The 18,819-nt window shown below is 37.7% G+C and overlaps 3 protein-coding genes across 17 annotated transcripts; all 3 read left to right on the top strand.

The window, feature by feature from the left end:
* Positions 1-11,243, top strand: LOC120013145 (probable E3 ubiquitin-protein ligase ZFP1). Of its 13 annotated transcripts, none has more exons than XM_038864841.1 (10): positions 5-171; positions 2,190-2,323; positions 4,594-4,687; positions 5,597-5,682; positions 7,470-7,639; positions 8,348-9,076; positions 9,156-9,565; positions 10,160-10,258; positions 10,337-10,474; positions 10,776-11,243. In XM_038864841.1, the coding sequence occupies exons 5-10, from the start codon at positions 7,537-7,539 to the stop codon at positions 10,923-10,925; spliced, it is 1,629 nt and encodes a 542-aa protein (XP_038720769.1). In that variant the 5' UTR covers positions 5-171; positions 2,190-2,323; positions 4,594-4,687; positions 5,597-5,682; positions 7,470-7,536; the 3' UTR covers positions 10,926-11,243. The 13 variants fall into 13 exon arrangements, with proteins under 13 accessions (XP_038720782.1, XP_038720769.1, XP_038720771.1 ...); XM_038864843.1 differs by having other exon boundaries at positions 2,190-2,327; XM_038864851.1 differs by having other exon boundaries at positions 26-132.
* A 723-nt stretch (positions 11,244-11,966) lies between these two features.
* Positions 11,967-12,750, top strand: LOC120013147. The gene has a single exon (XM_038864860.1). The coding sequence runs from the start codon at positions 12,006-12,008 to the stop codon at positions 12,576-12,578; it is 573 nt and encodes a 190-aa protein (XP_038720788.1). The 5' UTR covers positions 11,967-12,005; the 3' UTR covers positions 12,579-12,750.
* Positions 12,751-12,995: 245 nt separating this feature from the next.
* Positions 12,996-16,712, top strand: LOC120013146. 3 transcript variants are annotated; one of them, XM_038864855.1, is made up of 3 exons: positions 12,996-13,651; positions 13,753-15,836; positions 15,925-16,712. In XM_038864855.1, exons 2-3 carry the CDS (start codon positions 15,579-15,581, stop codon positions 16,504-16,506), a joined length of 840 nt encoding a protein of 279 aa, XP_038720783.1. In that variant the 5' UTR covers positions 12,996-13,651; positions 13,753-15,578; the 3' UTR covers positions 16,507-16,712. The 3 variants fall into 3 exon arrangements, with proteins under 3 accessions (XP_038720783.1, XP_038720786.1, XP_038720787.1); XM_038864858.1 differs by having other exon boundaries at positions 12,996-14,046; positions 14,133-15,836; XM_038864859.1 differs by having other exon boundaries at positions 12,996-14,246; positions 14,900-15,836.
* Positions 16,713-18,819: the final 2,107 nt, after the last annotated feature.

Raw genomic sequence — 18,819 nt, 5'->3', positions numbered from 1 at the left:
CTCCTCATAAGTCATAAACACTGAACCCAAACCATCTCTGACGCGGAACAGGGCTCTGCCCTTTTTCTCTCTAAGATTGTCGCTCTGTAAACCCTTGCCTTAGACCCCCACCGATCTTCGTCAAATTTCAAGGTGCTTCTTACCATTTGATCGTCTATGTCGAGTTCATAGGTACAAGTATTTGGTGCAATTGATTGTGCATTTGTTCGATCGTTGTATTTTTCTATGCAAGTTTGTTAGTCTCTTCATTGGATTGTCTTTTTTTGAACTTGATTATTTGCGTTTTTATATTTATTTCAGAATTAATTTATTTTTCTTGAACTCTGCATTCAGTGGATTAGGTGAATGGTTCTTTTGCTTTTCATTTGTTCTCTAAATTCCGTTTATCTGTTTGGTTGATTACTTTTTAAGCTATATTTGGATTTCTTTAAAGAACACCTGGTCTGGATCGCTTTCTGTTGTTCGTTAGGTAGGAATTTTATGAAAATAATTATGCTTCTGACTAATCGCGAGGGGAATGTTTACTATCAGTTCTTTCTTTCTTTCTTTCTTTTTTTATTGGAATACTATCAGCATGTTCTTTTTTGAATACTTGATAGTCGTGCATAGGCAACAATTTTTGGTGTAGTATATTTGAATTCGTTTGTTTTTCATATTGGTTTAAAGATTGATTTGTTGTGTGATAGTATGATTGTATTTACTGTCTTTTCTACCTATTAGTGCAGACAGAATTTGACATGGTACTGTGGATACTTTGACACTAATTGGAATTGGTTATCATGTGTGTTTGAAACAAGTTCATGCGAAAGTTAAAACAATGTTCAAGTTGATTTATTATATGCTAACGTGTATTCTATTGTTAATTGTTTAGCAGTGCAGTTATATTCATGATCATGTTTGATTCAAATTCAAACCCCCTTCTTGAAAAGTATTTTTCACTGGGTCTTATCGTTCTTTTTCTTCTGCATTGCAAAATATTGGTAAACCATTATGCAAATCTCAGTATTATAGCAAATGTTCTTTTCTCGGGTCCATCTCAGATTTTGTTTTTTCGATTTCGTATCCTTGGAAGTGCCAATGGCTTGTCACCATGTTGAAAAATTAGACTTTTCTGTTGGCTGGTATGGAAGAGCTTTTGATGCATCATGCTGACTATATTTGTGAAAATGGACATAGATGGTCTAGAAGATTACCTTCAATTTTCTACACCCTTTGGTTTAGAAGAATGATTATTCATTATTTGATATGCATACATCGTAGTTTGTGGATATCTCTCATGTCTCCTTTACTCCAATGGCTGCATGTTGGATGGTGGCCAACTCAAAAACCTTAGTGATAGTTTTAATGTGATTATTATACAATCAACTAGGTTTAGATCTTGCTTGTAATGCATGTTTCTGGGGCTCTTGTGACTCTGAACTCGAGAGCAGTTATTCGTTGCTATGGAAGTTTTTGAATCTGTTTGCAGATGCAAGTGAGAAATTTTTTTAGCATCAATTATTTTTCTCTCTTTTATTTTATTATGTTTGTGGTGGGTAAGTGTCAGAGCCCTCAGTGTTTCATTTCTTCTCCAAACAGTTCTTTAGAATATTTTATGTTCACCATGGACAGTATGATGGCTCTGTACCTTTTGGCTATGTGCATAACTCTTAACTCAAGAACATTTGTTCATTATTATGAGTATTTGTGGAATTACTGCTTGTTGTAGCAGGTTAGGAGTTTTTATAGAATGAAGTTTTGTCTCTCTCTTGTTCTCTTCTTGCGTGGCGGGTGGGTGTCATTGTAGAGTTTTCTTTTCTCAGATAGTTATTTTGAATATTTTGCATTTTCTGTTTACTGTATGAGAGTTCTGTCACTCTTGCATTGAGTGCAATGGAATCATGTATTCATCATAGCTCTAGCATCCTTGTTTCTGTGGCATTTTTTCAGCAGAAGTTTTGTTTCAATTCAGGTCATGCGCTCGTCATAACTTTTTTTTCCTTGTTTTTTGTTTTTTCTGTACCATAAATTTGATTTATTCTACTCCCTTTTGGTAATTATAGTAGCTATGCCGCATGTTAGTTGTGGCATGATAGTGTTTTTATGCCCCTTTAGAGTTTAGACTGACCATACACATAGGGTAGTGTGTTTGTGGTATCTTAGTTTTGGCCTTTCTGTGTGCATTTTCTGAATCACCAATGGTGTTGCAGGCTCTTTTTGGTCGATTGGGCTGCTGAAGAACAGATTTGAATTAAACCCCTGTGTTCGCTTTATGATGTATTGACATGCTTAAGTGCCAGTTGCAAGTTAGATGCTGACCCCCACCTTGGGACTTGAGAGCAAAGTAGGTGGTACTAAAGATTCTTTTCCTAGCTTGTGGAAATTTATTAGATCTTGTTTGTATGGGTTTTCCTGTTTCAGTCAGGTTATTCTACTCCACTGTTTGGAGACTGTCTTGAAACAAAGAGAAGTAAGACTAGCAATAGTGCTGAGGGTCATGGCCTTTAATTTCGTGTATGAGATTGTGATTAGCGATGCATGCAAGATCTTTATGCATAGAGATGTGCAGTGAATTTAGGAATTAGGAGTGACAAGGATATCAGACCAAGTGGGATGATCAAATTTTGTATTTTGTTTTCTGATAAGTGCTGAGAAGATGGAGGTTGGTTATCCTATGACTCCAGAGTATCTTATATGGCTTCTGAAAGTCATATTACTCTGCTTTTTACCTGACCTTGTATGGTATCTGAAGTCTGTGGCGGAGATGTGAGGTCTGGGTGTGATGATTGGAGCGAAAAATCTCTCTTTTGTTAGCTGATGTCAGCTGGGCAGTGTACTAATTAGCTTTTGTGCCATTAACCTGTGCTGTTTCTGGGAGCTTGTCTGTGGAGCCTTATGCTCTTTGAACTTGTTTCTTCTGAGTTCTGATGATTGCAGTATGCTTGCTTGGATGGAGGCACATGCTGGTGTCCGGTATTTACTTACGGGCTAAATGACTTAACGCTTGGCCAAGCATTAAGTGATGTAGTTAACGCAGTGGTGACTAGGTGCCTATGAGTTAAGAGATGACATAAATAACAGCGTAAAGATGCTGTTGTTAATATGACCTGGCGTAGAGGGCTTATGCCTTGGTTGATTTATTCAGAACTGTTGAGTAGAGGAAGTTTTACTTCATATGTGGTCACCTCCTGATTCTGCCATGATTCTAAACTATGTAGCACGGACACTCTGTTTTGGTCAGAGTGTCGGTGTCCGACACGTGTCCGACACGGACACGTCCCGACACGCTCAAAATACGTCTGGGACACGTGAATTTGAGTATCCGATTTTTTTTTTTTTTTTTATAATATTGGACACGTTTTCGACACGTTGGGGACACGTTGGGACTGACTCGGTATTTCATTTAATTCACACGACAGAAGCCTAAAACTCAAGAATCGACCCTCTCCTTCTTCGTCGTGACTTCTCCGCGTGAGTCGTTACTCACTGCTACGACTGCTTCGCCTTCTCTGGATCTCCTTCTCTGGATCAGCTTCTCTGGGTCGACTACTGTGTAAGAAAGTCGAGAAGAAATCCATCTCTGCCTCTCTGGATCAGCTTCTCTGGGTCAGACTACCGTGTAAGAAAGTGGAGAAGAAAAAGTGAAGAGGAAACAGTTGTATCACACTATCAACTACATTATAAAATTTAATATATTATATTATATATAACATATAATATACTTGATGGGATGGGACTTGGGAGTATGGGACAGAAAAGGTTTGATAATATATGTTTTATATATTATATATAATATACTTAATGGACAGAAAGAGTTTGAGTGTTTGATTTTTTAATTTGTTATAAGATATTTGATTTTTTGAACTATCTTAATTGAATTATATTATGTTTTAATGTATTGTTGTTTTGGACCATATTGATTGAAATGAAATATATGTATATATATAAAAAATATAAAAAAATTAATCAACGTGTCCCCAACGTGTCCGTATCCTACTTTTTGGAAAAATCACGTGTCCGCGTGTCCGTGTCGTGTCGTGTCGCGTGTCCGTGTCCGTGTCCGTGCTACATAGATTCTAAATATCAGTGCTTGGAGATGTAGGACAAAAAACTGTTGAGTAGAGGAAGTTTTACTTCATATGTGGTCACCTCCTGATTCTGCTATGACTCTAAATATCAGTGCCTGGAGATGTAGGACAAATGAGTGCTTATTTCTCAATAAGTTGCTTGAAATTGTAGCTTTGGTGAATTCTGTGGCTTGCCATCAATTGCTAGAGTTTGGATTACGGGTAATCTAGGTGCTTGCTAGGGCATTGCCTTAATTACAAGCCCTTCTCCGAGAGTTTGTTTATGAGCACCTCATAATGCTTTGGTCTTATTCGGAGGTCTTGACATGCATGTCTTAGAATATGTGGATGTCCCATAGCCTGCTTTTGCAAAATTTAAGTTGCAAAAAGCTGCAATATTGAATTAGATAAGAAGCTGACTTCGACTTTTAGATAAACATTCCTTAAAACTGAGAGCCAATACTTGTAATTGTAGGAGCTTGTCATAAGTTATGATGATGCATATTAACATTTTCAATTGTATTAACCCAATTCTTGGACTTGACAGACGTGAACTGGGAGGGAAGAACTCTTGTATTGAGGAGCTTACAGCATATGATTCATTGTTTATAAAATAGGGCTGTTATATTCGGACAATTTTAGTAAGTATTTTGGCTATCTGCATATCATGAAGATAAAGGGTAATATAGTTTGTTTCTTCCATCAGAATACCTGTTCTTTTATTTTTTCTTTGCTTTGATGCATTGAAATGTGTTTTTTTTTCCTTGTTAAGAGTTAAATTCCCCCTCCCTTCAACACACTGCTAATCAAGTAATACTTTGCTTGTTTGCTGTATTGTAGGCCAGTAGTTGTTTGCTGATATTGTAGAGAGTTGTCCTTCAGGGATTTCTTTTGGAGTTATAAGTTGAGATAATTATTTCTCTCACAAGTCCACAAAATATGTATTTAGTATTCATTTAAACTTTGGCATTCGCAACGTGAGTTCAATTTTTTTAATGATAACAATGTTTTGTAAACTTTTAAAATTAATTATACTTCAGATGACGTGAAGAAGTGGTAAAAAAAGTAAACAACATCCGTGCACAAGGCTAGGAAGTAAAAACAATATGAATATATTCGTTTTTATCGGAGAAAATAAATTTCTTCTAGATTTTCTACTGAATAAATGAGATGTAATATATTGTGGCAGGATAGAGTGAGGGTTGTTTATTGAGAATTCAATGGAAACAGAATGGTGTGCTCCCTTAGCTCATTATATGTGTGTATATGTTTTAAAGAAACAAAAGCAAAATGATAGCAATGAGTTGTTTTGAAGTTTCAAGTCTGTTCGTTCTACTGAATTGCTTCTCTGTACCAGAATGGTACATCTTTGCCTTTATCGCTTTAGAAGATAATTTTTTTGATGGAAGTTGGATCTTGGTATTTTGACCAGCATCTTCCTTGCTTTATGTTTATGTTATGCTTTCAAATGTCAATTCCCTCTTTATTAATTGACCTTGTTGTTACTCTCTTTTTTTCTCATGAATTTGGTTTATTTTTCGGTTGAATAGCTATTCTTTAGAAATTGAAAGGAGACAAAAGGGGTCATGTTCCAGTGACGTGCTTGCTGCTCACAAGCTTCTTTGCCCTTTTCACGGTTGGTTGACTTCAAACGTCCTTGGAAAGAAGAAAATTTAGTTATGAGTGTTACATTGTTTCTCCCTTCACCTGTTGAGTTGCATCTCTAATCAAATGCATTCGTCCTTCAAACAAGTGTTCATGGTCCTGATTTTGCTCTTCGTAAACTGTTAAAGTTGTCTCTCCTATTGAAACATCTGAGGACTATGAAGTGTGTCAGCAGCCAGCACCAAACCGTAGAAGTTTTCAGTCAGTCCCTTGTTCTTGTTCTTGTCATGACTTCTTTTGAACCTCTTTCTTTTTCCTTAGAACATGAGAGTGCTTCCTCAATATGAGATGAGTGTAACTAATTATTCCTTGAGACGGTTGAATGCTAAGTGTGAGAGGAGGGCAGTATGTTTTTTGGTATGGTTGTCAATCCCGTTTCTGTAAAAGTGCTACATTCAAAAATATAATTTTCTGTACTAGTTTTACTTTTGGAAAAAAGTTCATCATCAATATTCAGGATCTAAACTCTAAACTCACATTAATACTATAGAGTTCCTGTCCTTCGTTGTCACTTTCATCCATGTGAGGTCTCCCTCAGTCCCTCTTCTCTTTATGATATCTCGTACTTGAAACCACTTCATTATCTCTATATTGTACATGCCAAAAAAACTAACTCAATTGACTTTCTTAGGTGCATCTCTTACCTACTGAAGCTCTCAGATTAAAAAAAGCAGTTTAAATTAAACATTTTTCAATCTTAAGAGACCATATAAGATTTTGTGTCTGCTCTTATAGTTTTTGAAGAATTTCCCATTGCTTGTGTGAGGCTTTTTCATTGAAAATCATGTGGATTTAGCAGGGAGTCTTATCTGCTAATCGGATCATGCCTGGGTTAAAAATATTATCCATAACTGCTGCTCAAAAAATATATGTAAAAATGAACATATATTTAATTTATAACTGTTCTAGTTGTCTTAGGTGAGCTCTGCCTACGTGATCTTCTTCCTCTCACTTGCTTCTGTAGTGCTGTCCTTGTTTTTGAAAGTGTGTTCAATTGTCTATTTCTGGTTTGCACAACAATTGATTTTAGTTGGCTCTGAGGACAGACCTGTGAAGAACATAGATGCTTTACTCCACCTGGTTTTTTGGTGCTGCATTTCAAGTCACACAGTAGTTCCTTTTTGGATGCAATTTAGAATATTATCTGGCTGATTGAGTGGGAGTTGGTCTTTCTCCTTACCCAAGAAGCTCATCCAACAAACATATTTTAGGTTGCCCTATGTATATTGGTTTTTCTTACTGTGATACTCATCTATTCCCCACATTTTCTTGCTGGTGTTTTGAGATTTCTGGCAGGTAGGTTCATTTATGCTCAGTGCTAACAAATAATTGAGGTTTACTGTTTGATAAATCTAAATTCAAATTTATACAAAGAAAGGTCTCAGTTGTCCTAGAATAGTATTGCATGGTTTGTCGCTATAAATGCACTCAATGTTGAGATAAAAGGTTTCAGTAAATGGTTAATGATTTTATAATTATGGCATTCCACTTTGTGAGTCAGTGGTCAAAATAAGAGGAATAATCAAATTATCTAATTTTCGGATAGCTTATTTTCAAATATAGAGAGATAGGTGGGTTACATAAAGGTGTCTATATTTTATTTAATCTCATTTTTGGGATTTTTTTTCCTCAGAATTTCATTTCAAGTTCGAGTGAGATGTGAAAGTTTTTTCCAATGGAAGAATACTTGTTGTATTAATGCTAAAGTGATTCTGCATTTTACTTCTGAGTGAATGGGTTGCTTTCTTCTGCATGCAGGCTGTGGTCTTCATCTCAATCTCATTCCCGAGTGTAATTATTCTGAGCTTTCAATTTATACTGGGTAATGGGGCATAGACATCCATTTACAGCTGCAGCTCAAATGTTTGAAGGTGAAGATGATCATACTTGGAACCATATGCATATGGAGCGACCTTATATGAATTTAGGTATTCCATTTATATAGCTTTTATTTTATTTTCTATTTTTTTTGGATATCAACAATGATTGAATGCACTATGCTAATACAATTGTCAGAAAATACCTCTTTATTGTGTTGGCAGGCTTGGTTTATGAGACAAAATGTGGTCCTACCTGTGGGAATATGCGTTAGTACAGTGTAGGGTTTAGTAATGCTGAGGTGTTTGCCCAATAAGGTATACTGGCTTTAGAACCAGAGTTGCGTTGACAGGGATGTTGACCTGTTTAGGAGTTAAGTTTTTGATTGGACAAGAAGTTTATTAAGTCTCTGGGGGTTTGCAATCTGAAGCTGAAGGATACCAAGAAAGCATCCAAAAAGTTATTACAGATTAAGAAACACTAAAGCTTAATACAGCTTAACAGAGCTCAACAAAACCATCAATAAAACATCAATAGAAGTTTCCTTGAAGTGAAAGATCCTACTGTTTTTCTCAATAGAGCCAATCACATGATACTCATGCAGACCAATTGAAAAAACATCCTAGACTTATCATTACAGATGAAGCTCTAAGCAAGAATCTCTTAGTAGACAGAGAAGCTAGACACCTAGTTAAACAGATTAAATTACCAATACCGGGGATTTCAAAGCTGATGTCATTCTTTCATTTGTGCAATGTACAAAACTTGACCAGGGACTGACCTTTAATTTTTTTTTCCCATTTGGATTTGTGCTACAGCACAGAATGGCTTCTTTAATCCCATAGAAAGTACGAATGTGGATGCAGTGCCGTTCTCTTCTCATTGGAATCCTGCTCTGATGTCAAATATGTATAATTCCTTGAGTCATAATGAAGTATCGCATCATCAACCAAACCCTCCAGGCTCATCTTACAATCCTTTTGTCCATCTGCCACCTGGTGGAGCCTTTTGTATGGTACCAGAGGACTATGTGCACCATGCATCATCTTCCAACGTTGACCAACAGACATTCCATGGAGCTGAGGGCAGTTTTGTTGATCTTACTATGGGAAATGGTAGAGTGCCACACAAGCGGAAAAGCCCTGGAATACCTGACACGCGTGAGAGAGGCAGTAGAAATGGATGTTATTCTGCGGGAAGCTCCTCTAACCACAACTTGTCCTCTGAATGGCAGTCATGGACACCAAATTTAGATTCTCAACAAATGCCTAGGGAACACATTTCCATGAACCCGAGTTATAGAGGCAATGGCCTATCTGTTAGGTCTGATTGTTCGATGAGGAATGTGAGAAGTCGTCCTGCCCTTGATTTGGAATCCAACCATGCTGGGACCTATTTGTCAAGCATTCCTCCCCCCAGCTCCTATCCCACAAACTGCCCCAATGATTATTCTTCTAGCTCATTGGATTTCTTTGGTGAGACATCTTCCACCTTGACACGGGATTTGAGCCAGGTGTCATCAGTTCATGGAAGGAATCTAGTTTCAGGTAAGACACTTGCAGATGCTCTTAATGCCATATGTTTGGATCTCATTATTTATAAAGAACTCCCTTTTGGTGATTGCAGATACTGGTGGCAATCATGAAACAAATCACTTCCATCTTGGAGACAGTGCTAGTAATCCATCTCCAGAAATTGGGGGATACCATCATGATTACGTTTTGGGCAGACATGCCATAAATAGTCAGAGTTTTAATGGTGCCTCAACTAATTCCGTGAGGGGTGTTCGTAGTAGCTATTCTCAAAGATCTGGCCCAGCTTTGCGGCCATCTTCTAGCGGTTTGCGGTTGGGACATGTTGCACCTTCAGATGAGGGATTGCAATTATTTGCTGAAAGGTATTCCGCTGGACATTCGAGACCATTGCCCTCCATTCCATGGCATGGCAGTGACAGGATTGGGAGGTCAAGGGCATCCAATGAGAGATATAGATTGCTATCTGATGAGACCAGTCTTCGTGATCAACTTTCATCTGAGGTGTGTGCTCTTTCTGAAAATACTGTAGCTTCTCGTGCTCAATTTGGGGGAGGTGTAGGGTTTTGGGTACAGAGATTACTATCTGGTTTAACCTCAGAAGTAATTTAGTTGAATGACATTCATTCTTCTCATTTTACAATAAATTACTGGGTACAGAGATCACCATGCATTGAATGCACGTCACGTGCTAGTACATTTGGACCTGCAGGTTCAAAACTTCAAGAACAAGCTTCACTCCTCAACGGACTGGTTGTTGTGCTCAATTTGATGAGTGAAGTGGGAATTCTAGGAAGATCATAATGTTGTAGCCATGGGGCCTTGAAAAAAGGGTAGTGAGTAGTAATTTGTAATTCGTAGTTGACAAGTTGTCAAATGAGGTTGATGTGGGGGTTGAAATACTGCCACTTGACAGAACTAGTAAAATTTTCAAGTGTCCCTGTGTTGAAAACCTCGCAGAGTTGTGGTTTTATTCGCTTAGTTATTTTCTTTATCAATTTTTCCACATATTTGCTGTGAAATTTTGATTGCTGTTCCCTTTTATTGACATCATCTGTTTCTGCTGTCATGCTGAATGGTGGATGGAGAAATTTGCAGGCGTTTATGATTGTGGAGCGATCAGCCTTGTACGGGTCCAGAAATGCATTTGACCACCGCAGGGACATGAGCCTAGATGTCGACAACATGAGCTATGAGGTATGAAGGTGCTGGATTTTACAACTACTCGCTTCTTGTTTCAGTTTGGTCTTATAAGTCTTTGTGATGCCCGAGCAGGAATTGCTTGCACTTGGGGAAAGGATCGGCACCGTTAGTACAGGGTTGTCTGAAGGCGCAGTAGTAAAGTGTTTAGCAGAGACAATACACTTTTCCTCTGGTCAATTCCAGAACAGAGGATCTTGTGCAATATGCCTGGTAACGATTTTACCCAGTCTAAAGAAGACACTTGATTTGGGCTGCTAGTACATTTAGTTAATATGGGAATTATGGGGCACTAGCCAATTGTTGCTATGTAGAACCCACGTACAGTGTCGCCATTTTATGGATTTTTTTATTGCATCTCTTTTGTGTTGATTCAGTATCCAAATTGCACTTGGCCCCATGGTTTTTTCCTCTTGTTGTGATTCTTGTTGTGATTTCGTGAAGTTTTTTGAATCATGTCACGTAAACACTGTTGAGTCTTTCTTGTAATACTTGTGAATTTGCTTTATGGCAGGAAGAGTACAAGGACATGGAAGATGTTGGGAGCCTGAAGAATTGTGGTCATGATTATCATGCAATCTGCATTAAAAAGTGGTTATCAATAAAAAATTTGTGTCCCATCTGCAAGGCTTCTGCTCTGGATGATGATTCCAAGGGAAAGTAACTTAAATTTATGCCCTGAGGTTTTAATCCTTCTATATAGATATCTATACATTTAGACTTGGAGACATTTCCCTCAAATGAAGAGAACAGGGGGAAAAATTTGTAAGGGAATGCCTTTTTAAACTCCCATTCGTTAATTAGTAACAGTTAATTAAAGAAAAAAAGCAGCATTAGTGGTACTACTTATGTGATAGCTGGGTATGCAATCAAAGTAGAATATGCGAGCGTCTGAGACTCGGGTGGTGAGTAGATAGATTTGCATTGCATTGTTGAAGTTGATGATGAATATATATGATAATGATTGCATCAGTTCTCTCTTTTATCTTTGATAATTTGTTTGTGTGGTGAAAGTCTTTGCTCATCTCTTCATCCTGATATTTGACGCCTGGTAATTATCAGAGACATGAAATCACTGGTAAACTCTGTTATCTGGTAATTACTGGTTTTAGCTATTGTGTTTCAAATTTATTGGTTGATGTTGGTAGAAAGTAGGGATGAGAACGTGCATGAAGTCTTTATGGTTACATGTTGTTACTCCAGTTCCATTGTACTGGATGCTGTATTGCTAGGCCATTGTTGTTGGATTCTTCAGTCCAAGAAGAAGTTACATTAGCATCTGTTTTCTTGACAACAATGTCTTTGTCGCTTCCGGAGGAGGACTTTGCTTACAGTTGATATTTCGTCCTAGCAGGAATTATCTTATGTAGACTTAAAGTGTGTGTCTCACTTTTTAAATGTGTGGATAAGTGAAAGGACACGTGAAGCTTACTGTTTTCTATCCTAAATGTTTCAAATCGACGATGAAATTGAGGTGCGTAGGATAATTTAATTTGCAGTGTCCGTAAGAGAAGCACTAAATAATTCTGGCTACTAACACCAGTACACCTGAACCACTAATTAAACAGCCGTTGGTCATGTGGAGCCCAAGTTATAAGATAAGTTGAGCCCAAGTTGGCCCAAACAATTCTGAAATCCAGCCCAACAAGATTCCCTTGCCGATCCGTGACCGTCCAAGTAAAAATTACGTAAGTCATAAATTATTCCAATATGCGAGCGGCTACAGCTGCCTGCTTCAAGAAAAATGAGTACAGAGGAAGAAATCAAAGAAATCGAAGAAACAAACACCGACCCGAATATGAGCGGGTCTCCATCGAACCCGAGCCCTAAGGCCAGGTCCGTGAGGACAAAAGTGCCGGAGGTGGAGATCCACCTGTACCGGCAGGGCAAGGGTCCAATCGACGTCTTCAAGTCGAGCTTGGGAGGCTGGGACCAGAACCAGCTGGAGGTACGAGACATCCTCGAAAAGTACGGATTCAAGTCGGTATATGCTTTCTCTCCTGGTTCGGGTCGCAGCGTCCCAATCAGATTTCACTCCAAGAATGGCAGGTCTATACTCGGCTACAAGGATGGATCCGTCATTCATGTTGATGGAGAACCTAAAGATTCGTTGATCAAACCTGTGACCAAGATCGTGGTTGGGGTAGCGGTAATTACTCTTTTGATAACATTGGTATCGAAGGAAACTCCGGCGTGGATGGAGAAATTGAACGTGTTTGGGGGCAGCTTCCCTCCTTGGATCCTTGCTTGCATGGTTATTGTTTTCACTCGCATGAGGAAGAGAACTAGGGATTTCTTGAAGAAGTACGGTTGGTGAATCAATTCAACAGTTGCTTAAGTTTTGATTACTTTGTGTACTGTTTTTTTCCTTGTCTACAGTATGGTTTTGTTGTTTGATGGTAATAGATAACCCTTGTCAAGAAGGTTTTCCTATTTCAATCAATATGTTATCTTTTGATTACTGAAATTCTCTGGAGTGTTGTGCCTTTAACTGAGAGCCTCTTTCGAGAAATAAGTTGATTTTGATTAGTCTTGTTGCATCCATTTCAGTTAAGGTCAAGTGATTAGCTAATGAATGTCTTTGATTCCTGCTTCTACATTTGTAACTTGGAATTCCACAAGTTTTCTATATACGTTTTTAGACCAAAAAGAGATTTTATAATAATATGACTGGTTCTCTGCAAACTTAATGTCCACATACTTCCTTGTCAGCGCATGTTGCAGGCCTTCATAAGCTACAAGAAATATGTGAGAAAGCATGGATATATGTAGTAAACACAAAATCACCTTGATGTAGAAAATGGTTCCTCTCCTAGTTTTGTCAATTTTTGTTTTCATGAGCATTGGATAAGGTTTGATTCTATGGGAAGCTCTGATTCTACAAATTTGTTAAGCACTTAGGCAAGCTCGTGAATGGCTGACCAGAATCTTTGTTGACCTTTCTAGTTGTATAAGAACTTTTTTCCCATCTAAGTGGGATATTGGTGTCAAAATGAGAAACTCGGAATTCTTTTATTAAATCACGAATAAAAGGTCCTGGCAAAGAAGCTCTGGCATCTCTTCTTGATCGCCCACATAACTATTTTATTCACCTGATAAAAAGAATACAAAGAACACCAGATAAATTGATCTTGGCAGCTGGAGACCCGTCTGTTTTCTCTCGTCTCTTGAACACAGGCCCACACGGGCTCTTGCCACTGTTTGCTTTGTTTTTATCATTCTTTCCATTATCCTGGAAAGATATATCCATCTCCTCACCAAGGTAAGTATTTTCAAGCCTTTGTCTTCCCAGTGAATGAATTTTATGTTGACAAAAGAAGAAAATGACACAGTAGCTCAAGAGACGTCGAAAAGCCGCGTTGAGTGATGCACTGGATAGACTGAAATCAGGTGCAATCATGTTTGATTTTTACATATTTTTGTTTTGCTTTTTAATGATATATTTTTAGAACTACCTTCACGTTACATTACTTTGTTTGGTTTTGTTGCAGAGTTGATGCTTTCGGGGTTCTTGTCACTGCTTTTGACAGTCAGTCGAGACCCTATATCTAATATCTGCATACCGCCCAAGGTGGCAGATACCTTGCTTCCTTGTCAAAAACAAGTGTAACACACATAGCCAGACTACAATCTTTTCGGTACTTAATTGCTAAAATAGAAGGAAATTTTGTCATCATTTAATGATCAATATGATGATAATCTTAGGCGACATTATCAGGCAACTTGCACATGATAACGGGCATACAGATTATGCCCATGCTGTCTCTGATTCTTGTAGTTCTGAAGTATGTATCAGCTGAGATAATCAGTCACTTCAGTTTTCATTTAAGGACACTTAAATGCTTGATTAGTGCAGCTAAATTATTTGCAGGGAAAGGCTGCTCGAGTAAAAAATGAAGGGATGCAGCAACTCCCCATTTCATTTTTGTGCTGGCAGTTATGCAGATTTTGCAGTGTTCTGACCATGACTTCAGGTAGAGCCAAGGTAGGTGTTGTACACTACTCCTTACTTTAAAACTTGGACAATGGAGTACCAAGTGGCTGATGGTAACGCAATTTTTTTCCGTCTCTTATATGTACATAAGCTTTAGGTGTTTGGCTATATTTGCATATCTGTAAGAAGTTTGTTGATTTTTCTTTAAGTTAATTCAATCTGTTTCATACTCAACTTTGAAAAAAGCAAGCCACACACAGGCAAGGCAGCAAGAAATTAATCCCAAGATAAAGGCCTTACTTGACAGTTTCTCGCTCGATGATGAATTGGGCCTAGAATGCAGGGACACTGATACACAGTTGAGATACAAAATATTTCAAGACTTCAATATCTATACTGGTACTTGCTTTTAAAGCAGAGTTTTCTATTATGACAATGAGAAGTTATATATGATTCTTTGCCTGCACCACATAAGGTTGGTTCTGGCCCCTAGTTTACTTGGATTATCCTAACTTCTCACCGAAAAAGATGTAAGAATCAAGTGATCTGAATTGTTCTTGAAGTAAAGAAGAAAAAGGTGTTGTGAAGTGAAGGCATTATGTTTTTTTGTCCTTACTTTATATGATGTACGATTGTGTGATGCATGGTAAAAGAAACAACTATGTGATGCAGTCATGTGGATTTGTTTTAATTTTTAATGGCAGGTGTTTGATAGTGTCATCCGTCATCCGCAGAAATCACAGAATAACTGTGCTGACAAAGTGGCAAGTTCAATCATTGATTTATCAACCTACTCAGGTAAAAACACTACATATATATTTGTGTCACTTAGTCTTTTAAGATACACATACAATAACTAATATCTTCTTTTGCCAGTAGTTGACTATAGTTTTATGGGATGTCCCCGAAGGGATAGTTGACAGCTGTTAATAGCATACGAATGTTGCTTTTAACTATAGGAATGAAATTTGCAGTATAAAAGTAAGAAGAAGTAATTCATGCAAAACGTGCTCAGGGAGTACACCAGCCAGTTAGTCATGGATTTGGCTTGTACTCACTGGGACCATTATTGGGGTCAACCTGGTCGCATATAGATTTTGATTTTGTACATTTTGCCTTGCACAGCACAAATTTACCATTTTGAGATGGGCATAATAGTCATTTACGTGTAAAGATATATGTGGAGTTAGATGAAACCAAATTCATGACCACATCCTCCATTGTCATATATTCCACAACTAGGTGTCCCAGGAGCATATTTGTTCATTTGCTTATTCTCTCTTCTTTTGTTGCACACCACAATATTCCAAAATAATAATAGCTTTTTTATTATAATAGCTGTTTATTGGCTTTTCATTCTCTGTCTCTGTGTGGTGGTTGTCCATGGCGGTGGATAACCATTCTCTATGTATTCTGGGAGCCATGGATCGTCTTTGGTTTCACCAAATTATTCTCTTCCCAGAACCATCTTCACCACTTGTGACCAAAACCGTTCCACAATCGCATTCCTTCACTTCAGGAGTCTCCTCATCATTCAGTACAAACGAGGGCATCCCATCATCGGTTTCAGCATCAGCATCATCATTTTCTGAAGAAGATGGGTCATTATTCCCATCTACAGCAACTCCTCGATCTTCAATGGTAAAATAGCAGTGTTTCACATGGTGTTAGAGCATGTATCTAGAGACGGATTGATGTTTTGTTTCTTATTTGTTTTTACTATGACTAGGTTGATTCCAACAATGAAGAAGAAGAAGATGATGATGAGGAAGATAAGGAAGTTAAGAAGAAAGAAAGACCAGGAAGGCTGAATCTTGTCGTGGACAAAACTCGGTCACATTCTTCATCACCATCAACCAAAAAACCTCGAAAAGGTCTTAGGCACTCAAGAAAACTGCTTAAATCAATGAGCTGCAAGAGCTTGTTGGAGCTAGAACTTGAAGAAGTAAAAGGTTTTATGGATCTTGGTTTCAAATTCAATGAACACTTGAGCCCAAGAATGATGAGCATAGTCCCTGGATTGCAAAGACTCGGATTACTCAGAGAAAGACATAGTAGTACTATTAGTGAACTGAATGGGATTGCTGAATCAGTGGCAAAAGATGAGAAATTTGAAGAGGAAGATGAAGAGGAGCGAAGAGTCATGAGACCATATTTATCAGAAGCTTGGCTTATAAAGAGACCCAATTCACCACTATTAAATCTGAAGGTGCCTAGAGTCTATGCTGCTGCAGACATGAAGAGACACTTGATATTCTGGGCTAGAATGGTTGCATCAGAAATCCAACAAGAAACTGAAATTGGGAACTAGAAGATAGAGCACTGTTGCATTCCAAGTAACACATATATAGTTTTTTCTGTATGTTTTTAACTTTGACTGTCTTAATTGTACAGTAGTGAGTGACTCTTTCAAGTGCTGTATAGATAAGACTTGGGGATTTGTATGCAAGGGGCCCTGCCAAATGAGAGTATTTTCACATTTTGAGAGAATAATAAAAATTTATGGGTTTTATATATTCATCAGTGTGATGGATGAATCGATGGGTATTTCTTTCTTCCTCAATTATTGAAGATAGAATAACAAACATAAGGGTTAAAATATTATATATGTCCTTAGACTATCACATTTTTCTCAATTATATCCTTAAACTATAAAATTTCTTCATTCTATCCTTTTAAATTATTGTTTTGCATATCATTTATGTCTTGAGTCAGCTTTCCGATGTTGATTCCGCTGAAAATGTTGACGTTGCATCCACGTGTATACAAAATAAAAATAAAGAATAACTTTTATTCATTAAGTTTACACTAGTCAAATAAAAAAAATTAGAAATCAACCTAAAATCATCTTGACTGCTTAGGCGGTGGGCATGGCCATCGATTCAACGCCGCCGACGAGCTCACTTGCCCAGTTGCCCTTCGTAGATTCTCTCGGAGCAGCTTTGGTCCTTTTAATTTGAACATGTCTCTCTAGAATTTGCTTAGATTTGATCCCTTTAACCAAAAACCCAACCTTGTTTATCCTAAAAAGCTTTGATTTGATGGATCTATAGATCTAAAGCGTTCAACCCACATGTATTGCTCTGTTGCCTTTATATCTCCATCATTTTCATTCGATTTTTGATTTAGTAGCTGACTGGTTCTTGCCAAGCCAGAGATGTGTTCGGTTATTGGGTAAAGCTTGGTGGGTTTAGGGGGTGTACCCACTTGCTTCGTCGGGCTCGGCTTCGGATGGAGAAAAGTGATGTTGTTATAAAAAGTCTGGTGGTTCTGGAGGTCAATTTGGGTCTGGATCTGATCGGCTTGCTTGAGCGCCATGATCTCGATTTGGGCAACAAGTTCCTTCGATTTCATGATTTTTTTTTTTTTAAATTTATGAGACTTTCCACCTCAATTATCTGCCTGTCATTATTTTTTTTTTTAAAAATACACATGGATTGCATGTCAGTTTTTTTATCAGAGTCAATAATTTGAGGATAGGATGATAAAAATAAAATAATTCAAGGACGAAATCAAAAAAAATATGATAGTTTAAGGACATACATAATATTTTAATCCAAACATAAGTATGGCTTTCTACTCATCCTACTGTGTGTCAAATCAGGACGAAGCTATTTCGTCCTTGTTAGGCATCAAATTGCATGATTTTGTCGTTTTGCCATCATCAAAGCTCTCCCTACATCATGTATAGCCGTCTTATCTTCAGAGGACAGTTTTTGTGGGGCCTAACATATCAAAATTACATGATTTTGTCGTTTTTCATATGTTGTGTGTTGTTCATGTAGTTGGACCTAGCATAAAATATGTTAAAACGTTTAACATGGGCCTTTATGGGTATTGATTGATTGATTGATTGAGGTTACATTCAATGGGCCAGACTTGCAACATCAAAGGAGAGGGAAAAGAAGTTAAAGAGGAAAAAAGGAAGAACAAACCAACCTACAATGTCATGTATTTAAATGGCAGGCCCAAAGGCCTTGTGGATTGAATTTTGGGCCTAGCCTTGCTAACAATCTTTTTCTAATGGACTTGGGCAAACAATTTGTATGATATGAAAAGCCCAAACTACAAATGGTTGATTGATGAGAATTAAGTGGTTTATACTTGCATTTTTTTTTAAAACGGGAGAAGGAGATTCAAATCTTGGTTATCAGAGTGATATACACACCATCCTTATCACTCAATTAGTGGTTCATAATTACATTATTGATAAATTTGTTCATAACTGCATCATTTTTTTTTAATACAGGGGAAGAGGATGGGGGAGACTTAAATTCGAGACCTCTATGAAATATCACACACATGATTACCGTTTCAGTTAGTCGTGGTTGTCTTCATAATTACATTATTATTAAGTTTCTTCATGTCTAGTCGCAATTTGATCCAATAACATTGGTTGCTTAGAGAGATTGGGCACTTATTACATGAATTGCACTCAAACAGCGAAACATAGGTGGCATGCCCATCTGGACCGTCCGATCATCGACTTAATCAAGATAAAATCGTAATGATTGCATCATGCCCACCCCTAACTCCCCCCACAATGACTTGTCTCTCTCAATCGAACGGTTCAGAAACGCAATCATTCGCAAGAGAAAGAAATCAAGCTTCGTGAATTGGAAGC

Source organism: Tripterygium wilfordii, chromosome 13, assembly GCF_013401445.1.
Source record: "Tripterygium wilfordii isolate XIE 37 chromosome 13, ASM1340144v1, whole genome shotgun sequence".
NCBI lineage: Eukaryota > Viridiplantae > Streptophyta > Magnoliopsida > Celastrales > Celastraceae > Tripterygium > Tripterygium wilfordii.
The sequence above is the reverse complement of the archived record's forward strand: the minus strand, read 5'-3'. Positions and strand labels throughout refer to the sequence as shown.